The following is a 19,776-nucleotide window of genomic DNA, read 5'->3' on the forward strand; positions in this document are numbered from 1 at the left end:
ACTCCCACACTGAAACGCGATGTGGGGCAGCAAAGACAAAGAATAAAAACCTGAAGGGGTCCCAAGTGTGTAGCTCTGCTCCAGATTTTTCAAGCCTTACCCAGGAAGTGGGCTGAAAGCCCCAATAATCACTGAGAAAGAACTCTGTCCCGATGCAGAGGGATGAGGAATTACAGTCAGATTTCATTTAAAGAAAAAACTCCGTAACAGTGCTTCTGTGCCTAAGGCTGTGATTGCACTTGACAGCTGCTGCAACTTCTCGGTCACCCTTGTGAAAACAAAGATTATCACAATGAAAGATGTTCAATTTGGCTTGTGCCATCACTTCTGCTTTACAAGGCACTTATTAGGCATCAGAAATTATAGAAATGGAACAGTTTAAGGAACTAAAGTGAACACTTACTGCTGGGACAAGATACACACAGCCTTCATCTGCCTGACAGACATTGTGGATGGTCTCTCCTCCATCCATCCCACCCCCTCCATCCTGAAGAGCTCCTCCCTGGGTCCCAGTGATTACATCAGGCCGTCCCAGCCTTAGCCAACGAGCACACAACACTCCTCTGGCCTTCAGGATAGGTTCAGACGTCTGTCTCAGCCTGAGTTCCCCAGAAAACAGAACCCGGGGAAAGGCTTATGTGTAAGAACTTTACTCAGAAGTGTAGTCCCAGGGAGCAGAAGTAAGGAGGCAGGAAATGGAGTGGGGAGAGTCAGTACGAGGGTTCATTCTCAAAGCAGCCACCACCTGATCTAAAGTGCATTGAATCGCTTGATCTCCATCTTCCAAGAGGCCATATCAACAACTTCCACTCAGGAACATGTGCTAGGGGAAGGGAGGGGGAAGAATGTATCTGTTGGCTCTTGCCTCTCATTGGTGAAAGTTTTGCCCCATTGGGTGTTAACTCCCTCCCCCTCCATGTTCTGTATGTTCCCAGGGAGTCCCACAGCATCTCATGCCTCACCAGCAACAGGAAAAAATCCAGGGCAACAGAAGGCCAAAGTCACTGTTGGTTGTGCCCACATGAAGATGGCCAGGCCCATGGAGAGTTAGTTGCCACTGCTGAGGTTGGGCTGGCCCAAGCAGGCAAAGGCCCTAAGACAGGGGAGGCCCAGTAGATCTAACGTGGCTCGGGAGAGGTGTCTGATACACTGTCCAATCAGCAGAGAGTCCAGGACTTGAGCTTGATGGTGGTGAGCCAGAGCCAGATCACTTAGAGCCTTGTTGAGCCTTGATCTGGATGCTTCTGCCAATGCTGTCCCCCATTGCTTTGGCTGTTGTTTTTTTTTTTTAAGTCTTGACTCAGAAAGAGCCTGTGATCAGTGAAAAACCCCACAGTCTTTTGTTTCACATTAATGACTCTCATATTCAGTATGTGGGCAATTGATCTCCTTTTTGAACTTCCACGTGGCACTCATTTATCTCTTTTAAATTTCATCCTGTTGATGGTGGCCCCACTGCTTCAGCTGGTCAGGATCTTTTTGTGCCGTGGTTGTGTCATCCAGAATATGAGGTAATTCTTTCTAGCTCTGAGTCATTTCCAGTGCCCTCCAGGGCTGTGGATGTGAAAGGGTTTTGACGTGACAGAAAGATGACAAATGTGAAGTGAGGAGAAAGCTATGACCCTTCACTCTGTCACTCTGGTTAGATTGGGGCTGCTCCTCCTGTGCTGGGGATGTGTGCCTACCTTAGTTTAGGTTCTCCGAAAAGCAGAGCTTGAAGCAAGGCTTGGGTGCAGGTAGTTTATTCTGGAGGTGGTTCCACAAGGCAAGAGTGAGGGTTTTAGGTGAGTGACCCAGAGAAAGGAGAAGAGTCAATAAAGGCATATTCTGAGCTAATTACCACTATGGACAAATGCGGCTCAGTCTTACTGGGGACCCTCTGAGGAATTGTGTAGAATGTGCCCCAGAACTGTCCCACCGAAAGACAGGAGGCTGGGAATTTATCCACCCAACGTTCATCTCCCTGCACTTCTACAGTACACCTGTCTGCACACGCTAAATGGACTTTCGTAGCTTCAGAGAAATCTCAGAGGCAGGGGAGCAGAGGCACACTGCCGCGGGAGCGTAAGGAGGGCCTGGCAGCCTGCAGGGAGCTAATATCAGTGAGCCGAGGGCATGCGGCATAGGGCACCCCAAGAGTCAGTCACTGACTGGAAAGAGGAAACTGACTGTAGAAAGTGTTTATGTGAGATGCACCGTGAACTCCCATTGTCCTGTTCTTCCCGCTGATGATGTCAATTCTGTTCCATCACTCCAGTCCTCTGCACTGTGCAACACTGCGTCCAGGAACTTAGGGTGGAGAATTCACGAAGCAGGCCTTGTCTCTAGCTCTCGTGCTTTCCCAGGTCAGAACTCCCTCTCCATCCTCACCCCCATCCCTTGGGGCTTACAGGTGCCCTGGGGGAAGTTTTTGGGAGTGTTAAACAGAGCAAAGTTCCATGAGCACCTGCTGATGGGGAGTTGGTGGCTTGAGAGCCAACTTCCTCCGTGCATTCATGAGGCCTGCACACTAGACGGTGGTGACCGTAGTCAGGCTAGTATCTCTCCTCGCCCTGGGGAAGCCTGAAGGTCAGTGAGGTTGCCTAACTGCTCAGACTTCACCCTGAGTTTCAGCAAATGATCTGTTTGTTTATGTAAATTGGGTCCATGAGAAGTACTGTGCCCAGGAAAATTAGAGAAATATTTTGCCTCCCCTCAAACCTAAATCTGGTTGGATACCACTCTTTAGTTGAAAATTGCCATTTGCTTTGGAGATGGGATTGGGTCTTTTGGTCTAAGACAGAGTCCACAAACTTCCGTAAAGAGTCAGATTGCAAATGTTTTAGCCTTTAGGGGCCTCATACGATCTCCGTCCCATCTTCATTTTCTCTTTCTTCTTCTTTTTTTTTTTACAACTCTTAAAAAATATAAAAACCATTCTTAGCTTGTATGCCGTACAAAAACGTGGCCCACAGGCCACAGTGTGCCAACCGCTGGTCTAAGAGGTTGCTCACAGGACATCAGGAGCAACCAGAACAGAGTTCCCAGGGGGAGGTTGGTGGGGAAGAGGAAGGCAGAGCAAAGGATTAGGAATCACTTCAGCCCCATCAGGCCCAGGCTTTGACTGTCTACAGGTGGATTCTTATTCAAATGTGAACAACAACATCCAACTGCTGTGGTTGTTTTATCCTGGACCCAGGGAAGACAACACACCCTGTGGGTGGGATGGAGCTTTCCTTCTGAGTCAAGAAATGGATATTCCCACTGCTGTAGGCCACAGAATTAGAAATGAGGCAGCCCTCGGATTGGGGAGACACCAGTCTATCCATCTGGATCCAGTCAGGAGAGAGAAAACACACAGTAATCTAAACAAGAAAAGGTTACTATAACAAATTATTAACTATAACAGGGGATTGGAATATCAAGAGATTGGCTAGTAAGAAGTAAAGACAACTCTAAAATACAGCAAATGCAGATATAATATACTTACAGATAATGTATGTATTAGTTTGCTAGGGCTGCCACACAAAGTCCCACAGACTAGGTGGGTAAATAACAGAAATTTATTTTCTCACAGTTCTGGAGGCTGGAGAGCCAAGCTCAAGGTGTCAGCAGGGATGATTTCTTCCAAGGTCTCTCTCCTTGGCTTGTAGATGACCGTCTTCTCTCTGTGTCTTCACACAGTCTTCCCTCTGTGTGTGTCTGCGTGCTAATCTCTTCTTATAAGGACACCAGTCATACTGGATAAGAGCCTACCCTAATGATCTCATTTTACCTCTTTATAAACTCTATCTCTGGGGCCAGCCTGGTGGTTTAGTGGTTAAGTTCACGTGCTCCACTTAGGCGGCCCAGGGTTCACAGGTTCAGATCCCAGGCACAGACCTACACGTTGCTCATCAAGCCATGCTTTGGTGGCATCCCACATACAAAATAGAGGAAGATTGGCACAGATGTTGGCTCAGGGACAATCTTCCTCAAGGAAAAAAGAGGAATATTGGCAACAGATGTTAACTCAGGGGCAATCTTCCTCACAAAACAAACAAACAGAAAAACAAAATAAGAACTCTATCTCCAAACACAGTCACATTCTGAGGTACTGGTGGTTAGGACTTCAACATATGAATTTGGGGAAGAGGAGACACAATCCAGACCATAACAACATAACGTAATGTAACATAATGTAACATAACTAGCCACTACCCCTAAAGCGGAGATAGAGGGCCCAAAGAAGAACCCCCCACCTTCTCCCTGCCCCAGAGCTAAAAATCCAAACATTATTGGAGAGAGCATGGCCATGGCTCACTAGATGCTAGAGAAGTCACTGTGATGCCACACCAGTGGAACTTGCTAGAAATCTATCCTCTAGAACTTTCTGGAAGTCTACCCTCTAGGTGCCAGAGACAGCTGTTCATGGGGATATGTCTCAATGGAGGCACTCTGCTACAAAACCACCTGAAAAGGGTGCCAGGGAAGTGGCTGGCTGCTGGGGGCTGCTGGTCACCAGGCACAGCAGGAGCTGGGCACTGGGAAAGCCTGGTGTGCTATAGGAACCTGAGAGGCCACCCCTTCTGCAAGAGACTGACTCTCCAGGAGCTTGCCAGAACACAAGAACCAGAAAGCAGAACTTTTTCCTTCTGCAATCTCTCTCCAGCGCCCCCTATTGACAAAGCTTAACAGGAGGCCACAGGCAAAGGAAAACTACTCAAAGGGCCCAGTTCACTTTCCACAGAACAGACAAAAAGGGTGAATTTGGAGCTGAGGGGCAATCAATCCACAACAGGTACAACATGAATTCCTCTTTTCAGGGAATTCTGCCTGGAACCTGAGCTCCCTCCCTCCACCCACGCCTCACAGAAGCCTGTTGATGCCTCAGCCAGAGTTTGGGTTTGGGCCTGTGGGTCTTAAGAGCAGCATTTCTGTTAATCAAGGGATATCCTTCAGTGGAGTCCTGTATAAAGTCATAGCCTGGCCTGAGCTGTCCTGTGAAGAACTGGAGAAGATATTACGGGTGGCACCACTTGGGGGTGCTGTGCCCAGCAGGGTGAGGGTGGGATTGCGGAGCTCACCAGGGTTAGTGGCAGCAGCCTGATGACCATAGGAGACAGCTGGAGGGAATGTCCAGAGGGACCAGCCCAGGAGCACCCATGAGGCCAGCCCTTGGGAAACCATCCAAATAATGGAGTTGGGGGATTTTTCTAGGGTGAGCAGGAAGACTCATGCTCTAGTCATGTGAGTTTGGGAAAAAAGCATAAAACAATGATATGGACCCAGGCTGGAGGGACACAGGACATATAGTTAGAAGAGAATATCATTTGGATCCAAAGTGTCAGTACAATTATTACAGAGGGGAAAGTTCAAAATTACTTCTTCCCTTCCATATATCCACGATTTTATTTGTTGATACTGTGATAATCCATCCTCGGAGCAACACATTTGGAGTTCCCCATGCCAGCCCACACTAAAGATCTGAAAAAGGAAAGTTTTCCTTCAAACCATCTTTCGATCTAAGCTAGCAATGAATTCCTATGTGCAACACATTGTCACATTTGCATGATATAATTTATGATAGAGCCTTCTTGTGAATGGATAATTCATTATTTTTCTAGGCAACCTGATCCTGGTTCTACCACTAACAAGCTTATGATGTGGGCAACTTCTCTGAGCCTCAGATTCGTTATCTATAAAATGAGCAGAGGGATTCATTATTTAAGCCCCTTCCAGATCTAACATTGTGTTTCACTATGTTTCAGGAATAACCTGCAAAACTTAAATTTATAAATTAGATAAATTAGAGAGTAACTTACTTGCTTTGCTAATAGGATTTTTCATTTCTCAAATGATTCACAAATTAAAACACAAATTATCTTAGTGTCTACAATGACCTAATTTACCCCCAGCATTTCAGAAACATGGGTGCTAAATAAAGAATAGTGCAGCCTGCCTTAGTCTGTTCCAGCTGCTATAACAAAATATCACGGACTGGGTAGCTTATAAACAACAGAAATGTATTTCTCACAGTTCTGGAGGCTAGAAGTCCAAGATCAGGGGGCCAGCACGCTCAGATTCTAGTGAAAGCTCTTTTTGGGGCTGCAGACTGCAACTTTTCTCTATGTTCACACATGGTGGAAGGGGCTAGGAAGCCCAGTCCAGCACCCTTCATAAGGGCACTAATCCCATTCACCATGGCTCCACCCTCATGGTTTAATCACCTCCCAAAGGCCTCACCTCCTAATACCATCACACTGGGCATTAGATTTCAACATATGAATTTGGTGGGGGGCGGGCAGGGGTACACAAATATTCAGCCTCTAGTACAGCCATATTGGAAATAGTGTAACTGCTTGTTAAAAATATTTGGGAATTCAGGATTTTTGCAGAAGTTAATAAATTATAATTATTCCCTTACACTTGCCTGGGGCCAGTCTTTCTTAAATCAAGTAAATGTCCTTACCAGGTGAGATTTTAAAGACAACATTGACGTCTCAGGCCCAGGGGCAACCAGGCAAACAAGACAAGATGTGGTTCTTGCCTGCGGTCACACCATGAAGCTTTCCCTCCTTTCACTCAACGTGTTGACAGTCCTTTAAAAGCAAGTATCTCTAGTATGAATAAAACCGTAATTTCTTCTCAAATATTTACACCTCAGCGTGACTGAGTTAACTAGTTGCTCCCCTGACGAGTCAGAGAGAAAGGCGTTGGAGGCCCAAGGGTGAAGAAAGAGAAACGTATGCGTGTTTGTGCGTGGGTGCACGTCTGCGTGTGGGGTGGGGGGAGTTGTAGGGATGTAGGGGAAGGAGTGAAGCGGCATCAGCGGAACTGCATTGTCTTTTCCATATTAGACGAACTCCCGGCCCCATACCCAGTGCTGACACATGGGGGCGCACAATAAATATTATCACGAACGATTCTGGCGCTCCCTCCAGACAAGCTGGCTGTTAGGAGGTGGGAACTTGCTTCAGAAAAAGCTGTTAGCGTCCTGCCGCCCACGCACGCAGGAAGGCGCAGCCGGGAGTGGACGCAAGTTCTGGGAAGCCAGAAGATCGCAGCGGATCCCACGGCTCGCTCGCCGGGCTCGGCCTCGGCAGAAGGTAACTCAAGCGGATGAGGACGCCGAGTCCCCCACCCCCACCCCCGGAGGGCGCGAACCGCACAGACTGGGGTCACGGGTCTGGCTGTGGGAACTGGGGACCGGAACTGATGCGCAGACCCAAGTCGAGGTGTAGACTGGGGGCTGCAGCGGGAGGGGCGAGGGGGGTCTCTCACGAGCGCCCCATCATCGAGCGCCGCGAAGTCTGCGGGGCGCGCTCTTCAGTTTACCTGGCCCGGGACACTGCGTGCGGCAAGTTTGCAGAGCGCGCTCTCCGGATCACTCTGAGCGCTGCCAGTTATGCAGAATGTGCCGGGGACTGTGAGCGCGGCGGGGAGATCCCATAGATCTCTGCAAACTTTACCCAGCACGCTCTCCGGTGCGCGGCCAACTTTGCCAAGGGTGGTCTCTGGGGACGATGCGCTCAGGGGCCCGGGCCGCTTTGCGCGCGGCCAGCTTTGCAGAGTGCATCACCAGTCTTGCAGAGGGCGCCCTCCGGGGACCGTGCGCACGACACTCGAGCGCAACCAGATGTGCAGGGCGCGCTCTCCCGCGACGGTGGGAGCGGCGGCGCGGGATATTTTGAGCGCGGCCAACTTGGCGACCGCACCATTGCGAGCCAGGGGCGGCGCACGCAGTCCAGCCCCGGGCGACTCCTCCTCCTGCAGCGCTGGGGCTTGTACTTTCGCTTTTGTTTTGGTGGCTCCAGGCTCTAGCCGCAGTGGGACAGAGAAGGTCGCAAGCTCGGGCCGGCCGGCCACCGTGGGAACGGTAACTTCGGGCCCTCCCCTCCGCTTGCACTTCACCCGCCGGTCCGCGGCGCGCTTCCTCCCTCCCTACCGCGCCCTGCCTCCCCCTCCGCCGCCGCCTGGAGCACAGTCTGCGGGGAGCCGGGTCCTGTGACGCTGGGCTGCCCAGACGGCCTGCGCTGAAACTGGGGAGAGGGTTGTCAGCGCCTCCATCCTCGCTTGCTTTGCTCATCTTGTCCTCCCTTCCCTCCTAGCCCGCTGGCTTGGGACAGCCGGTGCTATTCGGCATTTGGAAGAGAAGGAGAGGTGGATTTAGAAGGGAAGGAGGGGTTTGTTATCTTGCATGGCTGACAGCGAGGGCTCCCGCGTCACACAGCCCTGGGTTCCATTCCCGCGTCCTTGCTGGTCAGCTGTGGGGCCTTGGTCCTCTCTGCCTGTCTGTTCAATGGGAATGTAGTGATCCCAGGCTGACGGTGGCTGCGAGGAGAGAAGGAGGTGATTACGGTACATAGCAGTGCCTCCGTCAAGGCTTAGGACGCGTGAGCTGCTGTCATCGTTGTTGGGTACCCTTGTGCGGGGCTCTTGAAGATTCCTTGAGGAAATGAAAAAAGGCGGGACTCGCAGGCTTCAGGCGGCCTTGCAACCTTTCACCGTTGTATTCAAATTTGCCGTTTAGGGGGCAGGCCTTTTCCCTTGAATTCCTGGACTGGCCAAGGAGGTGGCTCTAACCTTTGTTGATTTACAGGCCATTTCATCCTTCAGGGTCTACAGCCTGACCTTCATCCTCCATAGGCAGCCACCGCCTAGGTTCATAATCCACCTCTGTTTCCTGTTAGCTGTGTGGCTTTGGACGGATTACTTAACCTCTCTGAAGAAACAAAAGTTTCTTCTGCAACACAGAGTAAAGGCTCCAGCCTCCTAGTGAGCATCAGGTGACAGTGGGGTCCTTGAGTGCCCAGCAGAGCCCGCTCCTCCTCCAAGTGCTAGAGGTGAGAGGTGGAGGTCCTCAGGGCTTCTTCTCTTTGAGCCTTTTAGGAAGATCATCTTCACTGGGGCAAGAGTGGGGTGCAAGTAGCATCGTCTTCACTGGGGCAAGAGTGGGGTGCAGGTTGTATTCTGTCACTTTGCAGGGGAAACAGCTGCAATGAGCCCATCCCCACCCCCCAAGAAAAAAAAAGTTCAGACAGTAGCTGAGAAGTGATTTCCTACCAGATGTGTGCCAGTCACCAATTAAACATGTTTAAAAATAATCACTAGAGGAATTTTTTTTTCCAACTCCACAAAGGCTGCTTAAAATATGAATGTGGTTTAAAAATATTGGTGAAGGTTGACAGTTGAGTTTTCTTGGTCTTGAGTTCTGTGGACAGTGGTAACAGTAGGGAGTATTTACTGAAGGTTCAGAATGTGCTACACTGTGTTTAGCATTTTACACATATTGTTCCATCCATCAGCCACCTGTGACTGAGGTTTCATTGTTTTCCCATTTCACGGATGAGAAAACTGAGGCTCAGGAAGTTGAGTACTTTGTTCAAGGTCCCCTGGCTAATAGTGGAAAAGCCAATTGAAGCCCAGATCTGCTGTTGGCATGACTGGGCTGTTCGCCACCCTCCTGGGGCCCTTTAGTTCTGTTATCTGTCCCATATCCACAGTTTATTCAGGGCACTGAAGGATGTAAAAATTATAAGTACATTTCAGTTATAACGTTCACAAAGAAATATTTATTGTGTGTCTGCTGTGTACCTGGCATTTTTCTGTGACTGGAAAAAAAAAATGATTAAAATAAGCTCTTGGGCCAGCCTGATGGCACAGTGGTTGGGTCTGGTGTGCTCCGCTTCAGCAGCCCGAGTTCGAGGGTTCAGATCTCAGGGGCAGACCTACAGCACTCGTCCCCCACACTGTGGCAGTGACCCACATACAGAGTGGTGGAAGATTGGCACAGATGTTAGCTCAGGGCTAATCTTCCTTAGCAAAAAAAAAAAAAAAAAAGCTTTCAAATAGAGTCCTTAGTGGATAGTAGTAGGAATAAGAATAAGAATAATGAGTGACAGAGTGTTTACATAGAGTGCCAGGCACTGTTAATGCTCTATGTGTATCCTATATTAATTCATGTAAAGCGAAGATAGACACATTTAACAATTGAATTAGCAATATCCCTTGAATGACTAGACTTGCTGCAGCCTGAGCCCCACCAAGGGGCTGAATACAAGAAAGTAATGCTGCCGTGCCCTCCACAGGCACAGCAGAGCAGAGATAGGCCTGGATTTTCTGGGTGGGCTGTGAGAATGAGTGGAAGTAAGAGGTCAACACCGATCCTTGGCTTAACTCAAATGATGTGACCAAGGTCAGGCACCCCATTCGGTCACCACCCTTGTTCTGGGTGGACTTGATTTCACCCAGAAGTCACACTCAGGCTCCTAGGAATAAGAAAGTCCCTGAATGTTTAGTTAGCCTTACAAATTTAAAAGAGTATAGTCCCACCGCACGGACTTGTCTCAGACATATGCTCTGGCAGGTTGTTGGAAGGGACACTCGCCTCCCCCCTAGACAGTGTCAACCCAGACAGATGCTGTAGGTTTCAAAAGGAAGACCCTTCTGGCCTAGTGTTTGGAGGGAAAGCTCTGGAAAGCCTCCCACCATTAAGCCGTAGAAATCAGCCAGAACTCTGCGTCTCTGCAGCTCAGTCCAAAACCCCCTGAGGTGGCCGGGAAGGATGCGGAATTTAAGCTGCACCACTCCCTTGATGGAGCGTGTCATATGTTTAGTGAGTGTGTAGTCCCCTCTGCCTGCCTTGCGCCGCCCCGCCCCACCCTCTCTGCTTCCCCTTCTGTGATCTCAGGTCAGACATTTCCTCCCCTGAGAACCTTCCTTAATTCAGTGAGGCTCAGTTGGGTCCCCTGGTATGGCCACACACTGGTCGTCCTCGTGCCACTTGCCAGAGTTGCAGCTCGACATTGGTGCCATCCTTTTATCAACACCTGTCTCCCAACAAGGCAGGACCCCCAGTTCACAGATGTATCCCCGGCTCCTAGCACAGGGCCTGGTGCCTTAGACTTCCAGTAAATATTCATGGAGTAAATGGAGAGGAGCCTCCAGAATTCTTCTCGGCAGTCCCAACAATATTAAATGTGTAGCTTTCTTAGGAGCCGTTTTGCTTAGGGTCGTCCTTTTCAAAAAAATAATGGTCACATTGTGAATCATACATCCTAGATTCAGCCTTTAAGATTAGCGCTAGCGAAAGGCTCAAGGCTTAAACACCACATGTTGAAGTTAGATTCTTTTTCTGGTGGATTTTGTATAACTTCAACTTGCTAATTTTGAAACGATTTCAGTGCTTAGCTAACCACAATCCACGCTGAAAGGTAACTTGGTCTATATAAAGGAAGTGAAATAAAAACTATTGAGCATTTCTGCGTGCTTGGACTTGATTATTTCTGCCAGGGATGGGGTTATCTCTGTTTTCGAGAAACATTTTGTGTCCTAATCTGAAAAATCTAACTACTTCCCAGCCGGAAACATGTTGGTGGTGATGGTGGAGGGTACATGGTATGTTGAGAAACAAGACGGCCGCCTGACTTCTCAGGGTCACTGTAGAGATCTTGGGGGGACTCTCCCTCCCTCTCAGTTCGCTTCTCACTGCCCAGCTCAGCTCTAAGGTAAGCTGCAAGGTGACGTGATAATGCCACTCAGAGCTCAAGGCCGCTAGGTCGGCGCTTTGCCATCTTGGACACCTTCCCCCAAGCTGGATTCCTTCTCCTCCACACCTCAGAAAGTCATTACTTGTGCTCTGGGGCACAATGTGTTCTGTCAGATGCCTTCTTGTTTTCCAGCTGAGTGAAGACACCCCTGGGTGAGCCTCCCGGGAATGCAGACCTGCACCTGCCAGCTGTGGCCCCGTCTGTGCCCTGGCTCACAGCAGAGAGTCTCGAGAGGTTTCCCTTTGTTGCTGAAAGCCGATCCCTTCATGGGAAAGGAAACAGGACTCCATTTAGGAGAAATGACTCTAGTCCAGGCTCTGCTTCTGACTCACTAATTCTCTTCCCTTGGGCGTTGTTTCTTCCCGCTTTCCATTCAACTAATATTTATTTAGTAAGCACCTTGTGTGCCAGGCGCTCTGCTGTGATGAACTTACATTGTCAGGTTTGAGCCAAGCAGTAAGCAGAGGGCAGATACACAAGACATAAAAGGGCTGTAAAGGGCATGGGGGGAAAGGGGGAGCTGGTGAGATGGGAGTAATCAAGGAGGAACTCCCTGCAGAGGTGCCATTTAAGCTGAAATCTGAAGATTGAGAATTAGCCAGCTGGGCAAAGATGGCACGTCCAGCAAACAGTGGTGACTTCCGGAAAGAGGGACCCAAGAGCCCTGAAGGAGCCTGAAATGAGCATACTGTGCCCAAGGACACTGGAAGTGTGCCCTAGAGAGCTGGAAGGCTGAATGGTGTGATGGTAAGGGGTGGGCTCTGGACTACCTGTTGCTGGCTTCAGAACTGAGTCCTACTGTTTACTAGTTATGTGGCCTGGGACAAGGTAGGTAACCTTTTCTAGGCTCAGCTTCCTCATCTGTCAAAAGGCGGTGATCATAGGGCTGATGTAACAGCATTATTGGAAGTACTAATAAGGTAGTGCTGGGGCCCGCCCGGTGGTGTAGCGGTTAAGTTCGTGCGATCCACTTTAGCGGCCCGGGGTTCGCAGGTTCAGATCCCGGGCGCGCACCTACGCACTGCTCATCAAGCCATGCTGAGGCTGCCTCCCACATGGAGCAACTAGAAGGATGTACGACTGTGACATACAACTATCCACTGGGGCTTTGGGGAGAAAAAAGGAGGAAGGTTGGCAACAGACGTTAGCTCAGGGCCGATCTTCCTCAAAAAAATCAATGCTCTCATTTATTTAAAAAAAATAAGATAGTGCTTACAAAAAAATTAGCACAGTAAATACTAAATGTGAGTTTCTATTCTTATTATTGTTATTTTTACTCCGTAATGTAGAGGGAGTCGTAAGTGAGTAGGGGATCCTGTTGGCTGGTGTTTGTCCTACATCAGGGGACATGCCTTTTTTGTAAAGGGCCAGGTAGTAAATATTTTAGGCTTTTCGGGATATGGTCTCTGCCGCAATTACTCAACTCTGGTTGTGTCAGGAAAGCAGCCATAAGTAATACATAAATGAACAGGTGTGGTTGTATTCCAATAAAACTTTATTTACAAAAAAGTAGTGGGCCATAGTTCATTGACTCTAGTACATGACAATGAAGAGCCTTAAAATCCAAGGAGATGTGTTTTGATTTGAACTTTTACGTCGTAGAGATCTCTTGAAGATTGTTGAGCAGGAAAATAATTTGATGGAAATCTGTTTTGGAACCATGTAAAGTCATCTGAAACAGAAAGAGAGCTTTGTCCCCCTGGTTGCTGCTGTTTTTGAACTGGGTCTGAGCGATGCCACGCCAAGGATGAGCGCCTTATAACCTGTGAGCAGTCTAGGGGGAGTTTCTTCTTGTTACAAACCTTGACAGATCTTCCACAGCTTCTCGTACGCCGTGAACGTTTAACAAAATTGTGGATGCTGGATTAGAAGCTTCCTGAGGGCAAGGACTTTGTTTTCTTCTCTTCTGTGTACCCAGTCTCTGGACCAATGCCTGAAATAGAGTTGGCGCTCAGGCGTTTGGAGAAATTGTTGGTGCAGTAGCCCTGGAGGCTGAATATGGAAGGCTGCTCACCTCTAGGCTTAACGAAAAACTGTTGTCACCTAAGGAGGGTTCTTTAAAAATATCACGAGGCCAATGATACCAATGGATACCAATTTTCTGGTTTGTTTTTTTTCCTTCCAGATGGCAGATGATCAACACTGTGTTGTGGAGCAAGGCGCTGGGGATTCAACAAGCGAAGATGCAGTTGATGCTAAGCCAGACCGGTCGTCCTTTGTCCCATCACTCTTCAGGTAAGTCTCCTTCCTTTCTGGGTTAAAGAGGGGCCCTGGGCCACTTCTGCCATCTCCACCCACCCAGGGGGATGGGTACATTCAGAGAAGGAGGTCTATGCTGTGCTTGGGAAATTTGCATAGAATCCTGCCAGCTGTATATGACAACACTAGGGTCCCCGTGCACTCCTGTGTCTCTGGGGCAAGCCCAGGTGTAGGGGGAACCAATCTATGGGGGTCTCCTGCTCGGCAGCTGCACATCTGGGTGGCAGCTGCCCAGGAGTGAGGGGTTGTCCTCATCAGAGGTGATTTGCAGCCAGCCTCCTTGGGGCAGAGCATGGGCTGCTGCTGCCAGTTGGAGCTAGGCTTGGCTGAAAGGCAGAATCTGGGAGCTATGGGATGGGAGGTTTGGGGTGGTACTCCATTGAAGGAGGGAGCATCGTGTCTACTGATTCCCACCTTTTCTTGAGTTCACTTTTAAAATTCTAAATTTTACATTTAATAATAATAATAGCTTCATTTATTCAACTCTTGCATGCCAGCTCAGTATTGCCTGTAGTCCTCATAATCCCAGGAGGTGGTTCTGTTGTTATCACCATTTAGGAGGTAGGGAAACTGAGGCACTAAGAGGTTTAACAGCGTGCCTTTGTGATAACTGTTAATAAATGGTGAAGCTGAGATTGGAGCCCAGCGGTACCAGTGCCACTCACTTAACAGCTCTGTTGTGCTTTCCATTTAAAAGTAGGGCTGCAGGGATATGGAGGAGTCCCTCACCTCCCCTTAACCTTGGTCTTGGAGGGGCGGTTGGTGTGGCTTCCTGGCAAGAGACAGGAGTGGTTTGTGGGTCAGAAGCATCAGACTTCTTGGTATCTCCCAAGCCAAGCCCCACATGGGAGGGACAGTGATGGGGATAAAGGTTGAGGTTAAGGAATGGTCCCAAGCAGTGCTCAGGAGGGGAAAGGCTGGTGATGAGGGGCGGCCTGGCTCCCTGCAACATCCCAGAGAGGGCCTTGGGTCATATCCTCCCAAACAAGACTCGGAAACAGGGGAAGACCCCAACATCCTGGACCCTTTGGCGTTGGTTGCCTTTTAGGGTCAAGAATACCCAATGAAATAACCAGAAAACACAACTCCAACTCCTGACAACTTTTCAAAACCGTGAGGTCAGTTGGTCCAGGCTAGTCCACTCCCCAGTGCAAGCCCTTTATTTAGAGCAGTGGCCTTCAAATGTTTTTGTTCACATACCCCCAAAATAGTATAAAACTACACACCCCTTGTACATTTTAAGGTGACATAAATTTCTTGTCAAAATAGTTGCAAAGAATGTAATAATATTTCAGTTTTCTCAGCTCTCTGAGTATCTGAGTTACGCAGGTTGCTTCTAAGTGAAAGAGAAACAGGAATTGTGTAATAGTGGTTTCATGAATCTTAGCAAAGCCTCTTGGTGTACTTCCCAGAAATTATGAAAATTAATGGTGTGTTGTAAATATGGACATTTAAAAATCATCTCTTTAAATGTATCCAATGGAATCTAAATTCACAGTAAACCACCATTATCCATTAAAAATGTACATAAACAAGTTCCCCTTTAACAGCTAGAATTTTTATGTTGTTTCTTTTTCCGAAACCCTGAACTTGTTTTTTTTAATTCTATTTCCCCCCACAACATTTTATTCTGATGTTATAGATTTAGTTCCTTGAAAGTCTTTTATTGATCACCTCATTATACATCTCTGTAACATATATGTGTGTGCATATGTACATAGCATAAATTTTAAGAAATTTTTACAGGTATTATGAGTATTAAAAGAAATTTCTTTTATACTAAGTTACTATTAATTTCTTCTAGATTAGGTTACTATTTCAGCCATTATTAATTCACAGTTGATCCAAACAAATAAATATTGATAAATCATTTGTACTATTAAATTGTTATTCATCAAAATAATTATTAAATTAAAATAGCAACTTATAATGGACTGGGCCTTTAAAAAGCGAGTTTATGAATAAATGGACAAATAATACTTATTGCTAGAATAAGAAAGAGTTCAGTGTCACCTCTTTTTCCCATTTTTTCATTTTTAGAGATAGAAGCACTAAGAAACCATGAATAAATACATGGGATGGCAGGAGTTTTGTTATAATAAAGTCACTTAATTATTTGAATTCCTTCCGTAGTTCTCTGCCAAAAATGACAACTCAATTAGGTCATTCTTCAGTTTTATTGAAAATAAAGAATTGGAAATTACCTGACTTAGAAAAGGAATTGTTATTCAGCCCTTAGAGACATTTATTTTTTCAGTTTCTGGGAAGTATACCAAAAAAGGCTCTATCAGAACTTCTCAACTGTTAATTAAATCTGTTCCTCTTTTTAGAGGCAACTTTTTTAACCCAAAATACTCCAACAGACATAAGATGATTAAAGTGGCATTAATAAACATTTGTCAGCATCCTTTTTTTGGTAAAGTGCTTTTAAACTATATGCTTTTTAAAATATAGGTTTGTTAAGACCTTGGAGCTGGAGATGTAGCTCATTGATTTATGGAAAATGTCTGCTGTGTATTCTAGTTGACAAAGCCAGTCCTTGTCAAGCCATCAGCCGTAACAGACTTGCTTTCAATCGGAAAGGTCTGATACCATTTTTCAGTTCAATCAATGTGTTATTAGGCATCCCTGTGACAACCATCTTGGTTCTGAATTCTAATTCTTGGATGGATGGATGGGTGGATGGGTGGGTGGATGGGTGGATGGGTGGGTGGATGGGTGGATGGACGGACGGACGGACAGATGGATGGGTGGATGGATGGAGGATGGGAAGTGAGAGAGGGAAGGTGTTTACCTCATTGAATCAGTGTTTGCTTTGCTTTCACAGGGACTCTAGCTCCAAAGTGATAGTGTCTTTGGGAATAATCAGGGGGTAAAAGAGCCAAAGTCATTATACAAGAGCCACATCACTCCTGCTCCATTTTACTATATACTGTTTTCAATATATAATGAATTGGGAACAGCCCAGTGTGGCCCCAATAGCCCCATTTCTAATCTCATCCTTTACCCTTATCAGACTCTTGTGGAATCCACCACAGTGGTGGATTCAAGGAGACTCACGGATGCTCATATTTGAATTGTCCCTTTGTTAGATGATGTGGAGGTTTCGGCATCCTCTAAGGTGGATGAGAAGTCTACTCTTCTGTTATATAGTGGGAGATGGGAGACTGGGAAAGGGGAGGTGGTATCTCAGGCAGACCAGTTTTAGGAAAAATACAAATGGAAGTTGAGAATCCAGTCAGTCATTCCCTTAAAACTGTCTGTGTCTGCACCCCTTAGAAAGTCTTCGAATAACCTGTTTGACGACCTCTGCCTTAAAGACCCGTCATTTTGCAAAAGTAGATGTGATCTGTGATGTGGGGTTTTTTACCACCGTAAGTCCTTTGGAAAGGTAACTAAGCCCGGATAGTCTTCTGTATTCTGGTACACTATACCTTTTTTATAGCATGGCTGATGTTGACATCAACCTTCATATTATCAAAAGAAACTAAGTATCCTTGCAAAATATTTAAATTAAATTCCGTTTTCTGAACTGCTTATTTAGGTTGTATGAATTGTAAGACATGATTGTTGAATTATTAAATGATATTAAGCTACAATAAATGACAGTGTAATGCCTTATTCTTCCAGGCTGTGAAATGTTAGCTGTTACTTTCTCTGCCTTCGCTAGGCATCTGCCTGGTACCCAGGTATTAGATGATACACTGGCTGCCTCCCAAGGAGGCAGTCAAATCGAATAAAATTCAGTCAGGATTTGTGACGTACCCTTAAAATTTAGCTTTTTCCTTCCATTTTTTTACTTCAGTAAGATAGAAAGTTCTTTCATCTAGTAAAGTAACACCGGCTTTAAAATTAACCACTTGAGATGCCATTTTGGGTCACTAATTAATGGTTTCATTCATTCATTAAATATTTATGGAGCGACAGAGAGAAGTTAAGTCCCTTGCACCAAGTCGTGGTGGAGCCAGGATTTGAACCTGCGTTCACTTACCTGTCAAACCGAGCTCTCACCCATGATTCTGTTGCTGCCTCTATGTGCCAGCTTCTGTGTCTGGGAACAGGATCAACAGGATCGACATGGCCCCTGCCTCAGACCCATTCTTATAGGGAAGGCAGACATGAAAAGAATAATTGAGATGTGATGGTGCTGGAAAGGGGCAGAGTGGGGCGCTGGGGGAGAATAATTAAAAAGGGTACCTCACCTGGTCTTGGGGGTCAGAGAAGGCCCCTTGGAGCCATGGTGTGTGTGCTGAGCCTTGATGGGGAGTTAGGAGGCTGATGGAGGGGACGGGTGCATGAGGTCTGGCATCATTCTAGCTGGGAGGAAGATGGGATGTGGAGGGACAGCAGGAGAGGAGAAGGGGATAAATGGACAGGGGCCGGATTTTAGAAGGGCTTGTCTGAGGTCCCATTAAGGATTTGGAATTAATCCTAAGGACAGGGAAGTCATTAAAGGGTTTAAGAGGTAGACTGACTTGATCAATTATATCTACAAAAAAACAAAAAAAAAAATACAAGATCCAAGCTGCAGAGTGGAAGAGAATGTGTGCAAGAGGGGCACTGTGGGCAGGGAAGCGAGTTAGGAGGCTGCTGCACTGCTCCAGGTGAGAGTGGGTGGTTTAGGTGGGAGCGGGACCCGGGCAGGTGGAGGGAGCGGCCGGACTGCGGAGGTGCCTGGGAGGTAGAGCAATAGGACTTTGTGTCCAAGAGGAAGAAGAGGCTGAAGAAGGGAGAGCCGGTGAAGAATGTGGCACCTGGACCGCGGGGACTAGTTGAAGTCGTCTAGTAACCACTGAGCCGCTTTGCCAGAAAAAGGGGTAATGACATTTATATTTCTATTGTCAAGATGACAGAACAGCGCCAGCCTGTGCCGCCTCTCCTTGTTCCCCTGGACGTTCCTGCTGCCTTGGCTTTGCTGACCGAGACCTCATGGGAAGCTTGGATGGGGTCAGGACTTCATATATAATGGGATGAGACAAGTGCAATTCAGAACCATGTGATTTGACTCAAAGAGCATGTGTCCATTATCACACCTGGCCCAGCACACTCTACACTTCAATGTCTGTGCCTTAAGGATTCTCACTGGGGTTGTTTATTCTGCTACAATGTAACTAATTGGGGGTGACCTGAATATGGCATTAGAGGTTGGTTGGTTCCTGCGAATCAGGGAAGTGCGGCAGCCCCTCCCAAGGTCCCCTCTGCTGTGTGTGGGGCACTTTGTATCCCACACGTCAGATCTGTGCGTGCAGTGCGTGGGAGCATCGCATAGCTGGCTACTCTGGGTGCTCCCCACAGCTGATGGCGGGCGCCTCCCCCTGCTGTCCCACCCCCAGCTCCCTTCTCCGAGGTGTCAGAATTGCTGCGAGGTGAGGCAGTAGAGGGGACAGTAGCGCCCCCCATCCCCCGCCCGTCTCTAATTGAGGGCACTCGCCCTGCCCTGGAGACCTCAAGGATTCTGGGAAACAGAAAGCCTTTACCCCTAAAAGTCTGGGTGGGACTCCCGGGCCACAGGTAGTTCCAAGCCCTCAGACTTGTCTTGGCTTTTTTGCCGCACTGCCACTAGATGGCAGAACAACATCGTTTTATTTCCATTCCGTTGGGTCCTGAATAATCCGGATTGTTCTTTAACTTTTCTTAAAAAACAATTTATTAAAATGCTTTCTAATTTTCTGATGATTGAAGAACATATGGAAAACACAGAAAACCACAAAGGAAAAATATTCAAGATATTAATTTAAAATTAGTAAAGCGTTAGGACTTTTTAAAAAATGACCTAGAAGAAATGAGTATGTGCACCAGCTATATTCATTATGAGCCTTCGTTTATGGAGCAAGGCCTAGTGTCATCTGTGAACTCGAAGAGGGATCCCTCCTGATGTTAAGGTAACCCTGGCACCTAGCACAGGTTACCCGCCATCCAGGTTAACGATGTGGTCCCTGCCCTGCATGTGAACTCAAGTTCTTGTTGAATGTCTAGGCATGGCTACAGAAAATAGCTAATAACAGAA

General features: G+C 47.4%; 1 protein-coding gene across 2 annotated transcripts in view; it reads left to right on the forward strand.

The window, feature by feature from the left end:
* The first annotated feature begins 6,853 nt into the window (after nucleotides 1-6,853).
* CASP7 (caspase 7) overlaps nucleotides 6,854-19,776 on the forward strand; it is a 39,293-nt gene continuing 26,370 nt past the window's right edge. The window contains exons 1-2 of one of the 2 annotated variants that reach the window (XM_087432630.1): nucleotides 6,854-7,067; nucleotides 13,636-13,745. In XM_087432630.1, coding sequence (XP_087288756.1) covers nucleotides 13,636-13,745 — 110 coding nt within the window. In that variant the 5' untranslated portion in view covers nucleotides 6,854-7,067. Of the gene's footprint in view, nucleotides 7,068-7,727; nucleotides 7,838-13,635; nucleotides 13,746-19,776 lie in introns of those variants that run through there. The other variant, XM_004428091.3, reaches the window with a different exon arrangement.

Source organism: Ceratotherium simum, chromosome 6 (assembly GCF_057802395.1).
Source record: "Ceratotherium simum simum isolate JZ-2026a chromosome 6, ASM5780239v1, whole genome shotgun sequence".
Lineage (NCBI taxonomy): Eukaryota > Metazoa > Chordata > Mammalia > Perissodactyla > Rhinocerotidae > Ceratotherium > Ceratotherium simum.